The sequence below is a fragment of the Phacochoerus africanus genome, chromosome 3 (assembly GCF_016906955.1).
Source record: "Phacochoerus africanus isolate WHEZ1 chromosome 3, ROS_Pafr_v1, whole genome shotgun sequence".
Lineage (NCBI taxonomy): Eukaryota > Metazoa > Chordata > Mammalia > Artiodactyla > Suidae > Phacochoerus > Phacochoerus africanus.
Genome location: NC_062546.1, coordinates 166056530 through 166069249, shown reverse-complemented (window position 1 = coordinate 166069249; position 12720 = coordinate 166056530). Strand labels below are relative to the sequence as shown.

Here is a 12720-nt window from a genome sequence, read left to right as displayed (position 1 = left end):
TTCCAGACTTCTCCCCCAAGACCACATGACAATAAATGGGAGTAGCAAGACTACTTTTTCAAGTGTTAGTGGCAGAAGCAGATTTAGCTTACAAGCAGTCCCAACATTTAAATGAATCACATGTCCAAAGTTCATCGATAAGATCGTGGGTGGAAACTTAAGGACATTTTCCTACAGCTCCATACTATACAGATATTTCTATACTAATCAAACTGTAAACTTTAACCATCACTAGCAATAGTGTACCTATGAGAAAATGCTCACAAAGGATTTGGGATATTATAACATACAGTTCTCTCCCATTTGCTGTGTAACCAGGTATCTCCCCTTCCCCTTACCTCCCAGGCAATGGAAGTGGGGACTACATTTGGTTCAAGTCACTGAAGGTGGTCCCCAGGACCTAGGAAACTGGGAAACGAATTAAAGAAGTCTTCAAACTGGTAGCAGGATTTAAGGGATCCATGAAGCATGGTAGCAGGATGTGGAAAGGCTGAGCTTCTTGCCAATTTAAAACTGCTACAGCCACTGAGGATATCTCTTGATTCTGAAACAGCTCTTCAGTCACCTTCTATCTTTCCCCAACAGGTCCCAGAAAATGGCCTTTCTATTTCTCCATTGCTTTTTTTAAAAAAGTTATTGTGAAATAGTTGAGGAGTTCCTATTGTGGCTCTGCGGGTCAAGAACCCAACGCTGTCTCTCTGAGGATGTGGGTTCAATCTCCGGCCTCGTTCAGTGGGTTAAGGATCTGGAGTTGCTTCAGGCTAAAGCTTTGGTTGCATATGTGGCTCGGATCCAGTGTGGCTGTGGCTGTGGTGTAGGCCAGCACCTGCAGCTCAGATTCAACCTCTAGCCTGGGAACTTTCATCAGCTTAAAGTGAATGACGTACTGATTTGATATACATACCTTTATAGAATGGTTACCAAGATCAAAATAATTAACATATCCACATCATTAACAAGCTCACATAGTTAATACAGCTAACTTTTTTGCGTGTGTGATAAGAATGTTTAAAGATTTGCTCTCAACAACTTTTAAGTATACAATTCCACATCAGTAACTACAGTCACCGCATTAGACATTAGATCCTTAGAATGTCTTATTTTAAAAGGCAACCTAGGAGTTCCCGTCGTGGTACAGTGGTTAACGAATCTGACTAGGAACCATGAGGTTGCGGGTTCGATCCCTGCCCTTGCTCAGTGGGTTAACGATCCAGCATTGCCGTGAGCTGTGGTGTAGGTCTCATACTCGGCTCGGATTCCGCGTTGCTGTGGCTCTGGCGTAGGCTGGCGGCTACAGCTCTGATTAGACCCCTAGCCTGGGAACCTCCATATGCCATGGGAGCAGCCCAAGAAATGGCAAAAAGACAAAAAAAAAAAAAGGCAACCTACAGAGTGGGAGATAATATCTGCAAACCATATAGCTGATAAAGGGTTAATATGCCAACAGGTACATGAAATAATGCTCAACATCACTAATCATTAGGGGAATGAAAATAAAAATCACACGATATCAGCTCATACCTGTTAGAATGGTTATTATCAAAAAGACAAGAGATAATAATACATGTTGGCAAGAATATGAAGAAAAGGGAAACTTTATGCACTAGTGGTGGGAATGTAAAATGGTACAGCCATGATGGAAAACAGTATGGAGGTTCAAAAAATTAAAAATTGAACTACCATATGATCCCAGCAATCCCACTCCTGGGTATATATCCAAAGGAACTGAAATCAGGATCTTGAAGAGACATCTGCATGTTCACTGCAGCATATCCACAATAGCCAAGATATGGAAACAATCTAAATGTCATTCAGTGGATGAATGGAGATACACACACACACACACACATATATAATGTTATTCAGCCACAAAAGAGGAAATCCTACCATTTTCAGGATGAATCTGGAAGGCATTATGCTAGATGAAATAACTTGGGCAGAGAAAGAAATATAGCGTATGTTATCACTTATATATGGAATCTAAAAACCAACCAAACAACAAAAAAATTTGATTTAATAGAAACAAAGAATAGAATGGTGGTTGCTGGGACTAGGGGAAACTGGAATGATATAGGTCAAAGGGTACAAATTTTCTTTTTTCTTTTAATGCTTCTGACTAAGATTTCTCTCCTTCATGCTCCTCTATAAAATAGAATGCATTTTTGACACATACAATCTTCTAAAATTAACAGATTTTCTGTTAACAATCAGCTTAAGGATATGGGGTAGAGGAACTCTCATCTGTTAATTCCTTTTCATGTTTTCAATTTATTTTTGAAAGACAAAGGCACATGCAGATATTAATGGAGTCTATGGATAAACAAAGATGTGAAAATTCATCCACATTTCTGGAAAAAGCCAGGTTGGAGATTCCTGCTCAGGTTACCACATGGGCTAGGATGGCATTCTTCTGGCAATAAAAAGAAGAGCCTCTAAGACAAACCCTAGGGCTGGTTCTATGATGCCAGGGCTAAGGGTGGAGGAAATCAGTAATAGTGGGGGATGGGGAGAAAATGGTGGGGTAATAATGGAGAAACACCACATGGGTTTACCCTCCCTTCCAGTTTGTTACCCGTTGTCTAGCTACTGCCAACACAGAAATAAACTAGGTCTGGGGTTAGGAGAAAAAGTTAAAAATAAAGGGGGGGGGCATGTTTAATGGGATTTGGGACAGACAGTTAAGTTGAAAAGTTCCCAACCCTCCCTTGCAGCTGACACATCTATGTGACATATACTGGCCAATGAGTCTTTAGGCAGAAGTTTGCAAGAAGCTTCTGGGAAGACTTTTTTTTTTCTGCTAAAGAGAACAGAAATAATGGCACCTGTCCTTCACCTATATAACCAGAGTTCTGAGGGTTCTCTTTAAGTCAGCTATGCAGTGCCTCATTTTTAAATATAAACAAAGAGCCAGGGATCACCAGCATCTAAGAAACAAGGAAAAGGCCAGAGCAGCTCAGGTTAACTTTTTAGAAAAATAAATAAATAAATAAATAAAACCAGTAACCTCTAAACTTGGCTTATGTGAAAAACATAAATTTTTGTTTAGTCACTCCTATTGTCTGCAACAAAAGCATTCCTGGGATACACACTAGTTCCAGGTAATAGCTGGTAGAGGAAGGAGAAGGAAGAGATAAAGGAATGACAAGCAGTACCAGAGGTGGGAGGGGAGGGCAATTTCCATGGTAATTTGTCAGGCCCAGGGAGCTGCTTATAATATAAAAGACTGTCTATATTAATTTATGTCAGAATTCAGATACATAGTACTAACACAAATATAAATGTTCATTTTTGGAAAAAAAATACAGAAAATGGAGTACAAGTTTCCCACATTTTTAAAAATAGGATGCTGATTACCACCTAAAATTTTTTCATGTGATTGTTTGAAAAGCCATAGTTTTGCTATTTCTCTAAGGTACCTATAATATGTATAAAATGCTCCCATTACTTTAAAGGGCATGTGTGTGCATTTGGCAATAGAAACAAGATGAAAAACAATTCAAATTAAATTGCTTTTTTTGCTTAAAAAAGAGAAAGTCTATATATGGTTAGGTAATTGATTTGCATCATCACTCACACCTATCTGAACCTGATCTATCCTGGAGCTTCTCAGGCTTCTGGGGAGATAAAAATACTTGCAAATAGTAAGAATAAACTTGGCTTGCACCCTCTGAGGGGAATGAGGTTTATAAACAATTCACCCTGAGGAAGAAGAGATTGAGGTGGCTGGGACTAATGGTGGGCTGGGGATAAAGATTTTAAGTGGAATACATGGTGTTGTCTTTGAAATATCCTCTTAATCACTGAGGGTTAGGTCATCAAAAAAGTCAATTCCAAAACTAAACAAACAAACAAACAAAAACCCATAAAACTAAATAAGTCAATCTATCCTTTGAGGATTTTATTACAAAATAGGTCTCAAGGTTAGCTAAAAATTCTTATTTCCTATTCCCTCTCCACATGGAGGGAAAAAGACAGACAATGTCAAGGTCAGGAGAGCCCTGAGAAACAAAGAAGGAAGCAATGGTGGCCCAGCAGCAAGAGGAGAACATCTTTTATTTCTACCAGGAAGTCCCTGAGTATCTGGGAGCCTAGATAAGGACTTGGGATCTAGTCAATCTGTTGGGTTGTAGTTTAGAGTCAGAGGAGATTCTCATTTCACTGCAGTTAATCATACCCCTGCCTGTCCTTCTTATCTGGCAGGTCCAAGCAGGGGTAACAGAAACACCATGCCCCCACACACAATCCACAGGCCACTTGGGGGCCAGTGGCCATAACTCTATGACTTCCATACTCAATAGACTTATAAGTCTATAAATTATTAAGGACTCATAGACTTTCAACTCTATAACTTTGAGATAGAAGCCATAACTTTTATAGCTCATAGTAAAAGAGTTACAGAAAAGGAATCTAGCTCAAACTGCTAATATTCAAGCAAAGAAACTATTGCTTAAACATATCTGTGCTTTGCTGTTTTTGAAAAGAAGTAAATATCACTGAATGCAGCCTTGAACCTAAGCCCTGATGCTTGATAGCAACAATAATAAAAACACTAAGACAAAAATTTTATTTTTAAAAAAGTTAATTCACTACTTTCATAAATATATCATTATCAAATTAATACAGTTCCGTCTCTATGTTTAGAGAAAGTATTTCCAAAAGGTTCAGGTTACATTACTGAAAGCATGACATGTATAAGACAAATGTCATAATATACTAACAAAAGCCAGGTGACTTTGAAAAGGCAACACCTGCTTCTGTAGACACAAGTTCCATTCTTAAATCTGGCAAAAGCTACAACTATATGCTGGTGGTTCCAAAATAACAGGCCTATCACAATTACTAGAAAATAATTTGGGGAGTTCCTGGCACAGAGACAATGAATCCAACTAGGAACCATAAGGTTGCGGGTCCAATCCCTGGCCTTGCCCAGTGGGTTAAGGATCCAGCATTGCCATGAACTGTGGTGTAGGTCACAGACATGGCTCAGATCTGGAGTTGCTGTGGCTGTGACGAAGGCTGGAGGCTGTAGCTCTGATTAGACCCTTAGCCTGGGAAGCTCCATATGCTGTGGGTATGGCCCTAAAAAGACAAAATAATAATAATAATAATAACAACAACAACAACAACAATTTGGTCAGTAATAGTGTTTTAATTCACACACATGTCCAACAAACATTTCTTGAATGTCTACCACGAGCCAGATACTGTTACAGGCATCAGGCAATACAGCAGTAAACAAAAGAGACAAAACTCCTTGCCCTCACAGAGCTTATATTCCAGTTGAGGAATATAAACATTAAATAAAATAGCTTCATTTGTGATAGTGCAATGGAGAAGAAAAAGTCGGAAAAAGCATGGGACGGGGGCTGTGGTGTAGGCTTCCATTTTTGAGTGGTCAAATAAAGTCTCACTGAGGAGTTCCCAATGTGGCTCAGTGGGTTAAGAACCTGACATAGTGTCCATGAGGATGCAGGTTCGATCCCTGGCCTTGCTCAGTGGGTTAAGGATCCAGCATTGAGGATCCGGTGTTGCTGCTTGGATCTAGCATTGCCATGGCTGTGGCATAGGCCAGCAGCTGCAGCTATGGTTCAACCCCTAGCCCAGGAACTTCCATATGTGGCAAGTGTGGCAAGAGAAGGGAGGGAGGGAGGAAGGAAGGAAAAGAAAGGAAGGAAGGAAAAGAAAGGAAGGAACGAAAAGGAAGGAAGGAAGAAAGGAAGGAAGGCTTGCTGAGAGATGATACTGAGGCAAAGACCTGTGAAGAAAGTATGGAAATGAGATGTGGGTATTGGGGGGGAAAGAAAGGAAGGTCCAGAAAGTGTGAAAAGAGAGTGCAAGTTCTAAGAATGTCTGGTGGGTCAGCTTGACTCTAGAGGAAAAAGTGAAGGAGAGAACAGTGGAGACGAGGTCGGAGGGTAGTAATAGGACCAGGTTATAAAGGTTTGCCTTCACCCTCAGTGACTCTCAGTGGCATTGGAGGGTTGAGAGCCAAGGAATGCTGTGATCTAACTCAGTTTTCACGCGGATCACTCTGGCTAGAGAGTAGCCAGACCAAGATGGTAAAAAGACAACAGGAGAAATAGGCAGACGAGCTGGAAAGCTACTATAATAATCCAGGTGAGATGATGCTGGATAGGACCAAGGTGATATCAAAGAGCAGTTAAGAAGTAGTCAGGTTCCAGGCATATTTTAAAGATACAGCTGATAGATCAGATGAGAAAGTAAGCATTGGAAGGATGGTGTTGCCATTAATTGAGACACTTGGAAGCCTGTCAGGAAAAACGAGTTTCAGGTGGAAAGATCAAGAGTGGTTTTGGAAATGTTAAATTTAAAAAAGGAAAGATGCCCAACACATGACTGAACTTGTAGATGTGGAGTCATGGGAGAAAGGTGGACTGGAGATATAATTTCTGAAGTTATCTATATATCTATATATGGCTTTTTAAAGCTATGGAGACTGGATAACAGAGAAGTTTCAAGAGCCTAGTCCTGGTACTCCAAGATTAACAAATCAGGAAACAAGAGGAGTGTGTGAGTGTTCATGCCACACTAACCCGAACCTCGGTAGGGTCAGATTCTTAATCATTTTCTATCTTCAGAGCTCACACAGTATGAGACTTTGTGGGTGGCAAACAAACAAGGGGAAAGTTCAACAAAAATTTAGCGTTGTTCCAGTATAATTGCTAGGAGCTGGGGAAACAGCAATGAACGAATGTAAATTCCTAACACCTGCGTTCTAACAGGCAGGCCAGGGAGGAAAACTGATGGCAAAAATAAAAAAATCATTAACGTCGAAATGGCATTTCCAGGAATCTGTAACTTCCAACCCAAAATATAAATAAAGAAAAGTCAGACTGGGGCTTATCTGAAGGCCCTCTCTGGTGGCTATCCTTGCCTGTGCTGCGGCCTCGCCAGTGCAAACTCGCTCCTAAACGGTTTTCACCGGTTTCCACAGCAGAAGCACCATAAATAAGGGTTCTGAGGGCCAGGGGTCGAGATTAAATCTCGCCAGCGAGGGGAGAGGGCGGCAGGCAGAGATGACGGGGATTTCATCTGAGTCGCTGACTCTCCCCGGCTGACCCTACACCTTCCAGGGCCGAGCAGACTCACCGCACAGTCCATGTGTCTGCCTGTAGCTAGGTCTGGCAGCAGGTGGGCTGGTTTCCAAGGAACTAAGATAGCGCTTTAAACCAACCCGCTCCCCGGCTCGGTAGCTCCCGTACGCAGGCGCGCCCGGTAGGGCATGCCGGGAATCGCAGTCTTCCCGGCCCTGGAGGGCCCTCCGCCCGGGGCGGGACCCAGGCCGGAATCCGGCGGCGCGCACGGAACGCGCGGCCCCGTGACCCGGATGACGACAGGGCTCCATTGTGCTCCGGCGCGGGACATGCCGGGATAGGTAGTTTCCTCCCTCTGACCTCCCGGGGGCCCTACGGAGTCCGCTTTGCAGAGTTGGTCCTTGTCTTGGTGAAGGTGCGGCCTTTGGGTCTTTCGACAGACACATACCGTGCAGCAGGCCCGAGGCCAAGATTAGAAAATGTTTTTAGTTCTAGAAGGGCGAGAGTATCAAGTCACCTGTGAACGATAGGAAAAATAAGATTTTGTTAATGAACATTAAAAAATGGTAAAAATACCAAGCGCTAACGTTCTCGTTAAAGAAAAAACCAAGCCCCTCTTCATCCTCGTTCATGATGGCCAGACCGAGAGTAAAACACGTGGAATCGGCTCTCTTGTCTTTTGTCTCTTCAGCATAATTAATTTCTGGCCTGGTCTACAGGTAAGTGAGTAGGTATTTCTAAATTTGATTGTAAGTGGCTAAGAAACGAGAGAGAGCACTGGAAATAAAAGTGCAGTCGTTTCTGAGTTGTTTCATTCAAACAGTGAGAATTCGCACTTAAGTCCGCCAGTGAAAAGGCAGCACGGCTCTGCTTAAGGTAGCTAGTTAGAACACCTTTTACCAGCACCAGGACAACTAATGCAGTCTTCTCATCTCTGGGATTGCAGCTGAGAATTAACTTTAGCCCTCAAATGAGTGCAGTCAGATCCGAAATGAGGCCTCATTTGCTTAGCAAGTGGCTGGCTGAATTGATCTGGCTATTCTTACTCTTCTGAAAGCTAAACCTTAACGTGAAATGGATCGAATGTCCATCAAAGCACAGCTGTAAGACATATTCATCAAACTGTTAGCCCATCCGGTGAAAGAGAAATGAGCACCGCATACATTATTCAGGTGAAGGGGTCAAATAAAGCTCTTAATATGAAAAGTGGGAGAGTGTTTTAGAGCATCAATGTAAAGAACCAATTACTCGTACATTTTCTCTTGCAGTGACCTCTGATTTATGAGTAGAGATGAGGGATATGTATATGAATTCCATAGATAATCTGGGCACTTTAGTGTAATGAGAGTTTTCACCTTCTCCTTGAATTTCCATATTAAGCAGCAGTCAGGGAGACAACTTGATTAAATCTAGTGTTTTTAATTTATTTTCCTCCATCTACCATCTGGCAAACCATATAAGAACTTAAGTCAAGCAATTACCAAGTTGGAGAAAAGAATCTGAAGTCATCAATAAACTAATTCATCTGCTAGAGAACCAGCTTCTGGACATCTGAGAATTCATTATATTAAAAGTCTTTTTATTCTAAGTGTCTGTACATATTGATTTTTTTTCTGATTTCCCTCTTAAATTTCAATGATAATTTTCATACTTGTTGACCCCCATTCAAAAATCAGCAGGGTTTTTTGAATGAAATTTTTAGCCATGGAAATACAAGGGATTCCAAGAGGACCACATTCTCTCTCATCACAATACTGTAATAGTCTCCTAACTGGTTTTCCAGTCACCCTTCCCAAAGCATCCTTTATATAGCTACTAAAATGATCTTTTGAGAAGGTAAATCTGATCATTTAGTCCCTTGCTAAAAACATTTAATAGTTCCCCACTGAACTCATACTTATCCATTGACCAGGCTCAAACTGCTAATGGCTTCAGTTTGATCTACCAGCCTAGTCTGCACCTGGTACCCCAAGGGTTACCAAGTCTACTGGCATGTCTTTTTCCTTGCAGGCTCTAAGCCCTCTGCCAGGCATGTCCTCCCTCTTTTCAGTCTGGTGAACTCAAGGGAAATATAACTTCTTTTGTAAAGCCATTCTGTTCCCTCCTAAAGTATTGATTGCACAGCGTTATGATTGTCAGTCTGTCTTAATTCCCCTTGATTAGGCTGTAAGCTACTTGAGGACAGGACTTTTTTCTCTTTTGATTTAAAAAAATTTCAACAGCGGAAACAATGCCTAGCAGACAGTAGAGTCTTGGTAAATCCTTGTCTAGTGAGCGAATTAATGGATAAATTTTGAATGCTTCTACAGACAAAGGCTATGTCTCACTCTCCTGACTATTTATATATTCTGTTTGTAGGCCAGGAAAAGGCATCTGCTTTCTCCCAGAACTGACAATGATTTGACATTGCAATTACACAGATGATAGCAAAGTAACCTACAACCACTTCCCCTTGGAGCTGGAATTGTATTCTGCAGATAAAGAAATGCAAACACACAAAATATCAGAGTTTTCATATATCATTGGTACAGTGATGGAATGAGAATGGCAAATTCACTAACTGGTTCCTCACCTTATATGGACAGTTTTGGCTCTTGGCATAGCAATTAAAATTTGGAGGAGTCTCTGACTTTTTAAAGAGCTGGAAAATCAGCCCAGAGCTAAAAAGATAAATTGTAAGCTGAATCAGTCTAGGGTAACAACACTGCTTATAAGATCTCATCACTTAGCTTTACCAACTAAATTTTGTGGTCAAATAGACTTTCACATTGTTCTGTTGATCAAGCTTAAGAAAAAGGTCAGGGTTATGGCAATGTTGCTGCAGCTCTGTTTTGCATTTCCTAAGATTACTCTTTTGGTCTTAATAGGATAACACATAATCAGCAAAAGGAAGGAACATGGGTGTTCTTCAAGTTGTCTTAGATCAGCTGCCAGATATTTGTGAAATCTTTTGGTTGAATAATAGTAACAGTATTATCTATTGAATCATCTATTAAATTGGATGTTTTATATACACTCATCCCTTCCCCTCGGCAGGGGATTGTTCCCAGGACTCCCCACCCCGCAGGATACCAAAATCCAAGTCCTTTATATAAAATTGTGTAGTATTTGCACATAAGCTATGCACATCTTTCCTAGCTTACTTACAATACCTAAAACAATGTAAATGTTATCGTAAAGAGCTACCCATTGCAGCAAATTCAAGTTTTACTTTTTGGGAATTACTGGAATTTTTTTTTCTGAATATTTTCCATCTAAGTTTGGTCAAATCTGTGGATGTGGAACCCATGGGTATGGAGAGCCAATTGTGTGTTGTGTCACACGATCCTGGCTGTAACTTTAAGATGTAGTAGTTATATTCCCATTTTACCGATGTGGCAACTGAGATTGGAAGACATTAAGGCCGACTTGCTTAGGGCTATACAGCTAGTAAGTGACAGAATGGTTACTTGGATTTGGGTCCAGCTGGCTGGCTTCAAAGCCCATGCTTTTCAGTTTGATTCCATCCTCCCCATTCTCCACTCCATTCTGACAACAGTAGGTCAGTCAGAAATTTCAGCATCTAACTATAAGATGAGAAATACATGCGTTAACTCCATACAATGGAATACCATAGGTTTATAAAAGAAAATGAGGAAATGCAAGTGGCGGTATGTGAGTATTTATGCCATTTTACCAGTTTTCTGAACGTTTTAAACTTTCTTCATAATTAAAAAATGGAGAATAAAATATCTGGGTACTTATACGGAAAGCCTCCAGGATATATATTAACTGAAAAAATCAAGGTATTGTTGGAAAACAGGGTATTAATTTTATATTTGTAAAAGTAAGCACTGGGAAGATACATAAGAAACCAATAAAAGGTTGTCTGTATAATTTTTCATCCTAATCAAGTTAATTTTTGCAAACTTTGTATTATGATACAATTTTAGATTCACAGAAGAGTTGCAAAAACAGCAGGTAGAGTTCATGTATACCCTTTACCCACCTTCCATTAATGTTAATATCTTATATAATCATGATACAGTGATAAAAACTAAGAAATCGATGCTGTGGAGTTTCTGTTGTGACTCAACAGGTTAAGAACCTGGTATAGTATCCATGAGGATGTGGGTTTGATCCCTGGCCTCACTCAGTGGGTTAAGGATCTGGTGTTGTGGCAGGCTGTGGTGTAGTTCGCAGAAGCTGCTTGGATCTGGTGTTGCTGTGACTGTGGTGTATACTGGCAGCTGCAGCTCAGTTTCAACCCCTAGACTGGGACTTCCATATGCCACAAGTGCGGCCCTAAAAAGAAAAAAAAAAATCAATACTGGTACAATACAATTAACTAAACAACAAACTTTACTTGAATTTCATCATTTTGCCCACTATAGCCTTTTTTCTCTTTCAGGATACAATCCAGGATCCTACACTGTATTTACTTGTCCTGTCTACTTCCTCAGTCTTTGTCTTTCATGACCTTGGGATGTTTAAAGACTACTGGTCAGTTATTTTGTAAAATGTCCCTCAGTTTGGGTTTGTCATGATTTCTCATAACTAGATCGAGCTTATGCACTTTGGGAAAAATACCGCAGAAGTGATATTGTATGCTTCTTGGTGCCTCATATTCAGAGGTACATGATGCCTCTGTCTTCACTGTTTAATATTCATCACTTGCTTAAGATGATGTCTATTACATTTATCCACTAATGTGTTCCATTCTGTAACTAATAGATATTTGGGGAGAGATACTTTGAGGCTATGCAAATAGCCATTTTTTCTTTAAAATTTCACCCACTAAATGTAGCTGGTTTGTTTTGCCAGTAGCTGTTAAGGTATGCTAATGGTGACTTTCTATTTTCCCCATTTATGAATTGGAATTCTTTTTTAGAGGAGAATTGTATGTTTTCTCCTATTTATTTATTCAGTTATTTATATCAGTATGAGCTTATGGATATTTATTTTATTCTTTGCATTGTAGTTCAATGCTGTCATCCTTTTTATTGCTCAAATTGTTCCAGCGTTGTCCACTGACAGATCACTAAGGATCTTCTGTGCCTCGTCTTTTTTTTTTTTTTTTCTTCTTTAAGCACTTCCCTACTTTTCTGTCATTGCAAGATTTCCAGGCTCATCTTCTGTCTTCCTGGCTCCGGGCTAGATTCAACCACTTCTCCAAGGAGCCCTGTTTCTGTTTTATTAAAGAGAGGCATTTCAAATCTGAATGTGAGAGTATCACCGCTTCTAGTTCCTCTCAGAAGATAAAGATAGGAGATATTTGTGTAAATACCACCCCTTGCATATGCATACATATATTTATATTTCTGTATCTATTTGTATTTATATGTTTTACATGAATATAAATGTGTGGATATATAAATAAACAAAATATGAGTTCTTACTGATATTCCTACTCAAACCCAGCCCCACAGGTTATTCTAACTTTTGCCCTTTTAACTTTCTGTGAGTGTAGGAAGCCTGGCTCTCGTTATCTACAAAATATCTACTTGTTTGTTTAACCCTAGTACGCATATAAAGCAGTTTAAAAAATTGCTAATCCTTCCCAAATAAGAAACACATTTAAAGCTAGAGCATGTTGTTTGGGTGCAGTTCTTTTTGTCTTTAGCTTTATAGCACCCAGTCTGAACACCATTTTCCAGTTACTTGGTCATTCCTTTCTTCTTCAGGT

General features: G+C 40.2%; 1 protein-coding gene across 8 annotated transcripts in view; it reads right to left on the bottom strand.

Moving 5' to 3' along the window:
- Positions 1 to 7315, bottom strand: part of CCDC150 (coiled-coil domain containing 150) — a 91968-nt gene extending 84653 nt beyond the window's left edge. For all 8 annotated transcript variants that reach the window (XM_047773117.1, XM_047773119.1, XM_047773120.1 and 5 more), the window contains exon 1: positions 7111 to 7315. In XM_047773117.1, coding sequence (XP_047629073.1) covers positions 7111 to 7122 — 12 coding nt within the window. In that variant the 5' untranslated portion in view covers positions 7123 to 7315. The remainder of the gene's footprint in view (positions 1 to 7110) is intronic.
- Positions 7316 to 12720: the final 5405 nt, after the last annotated feature.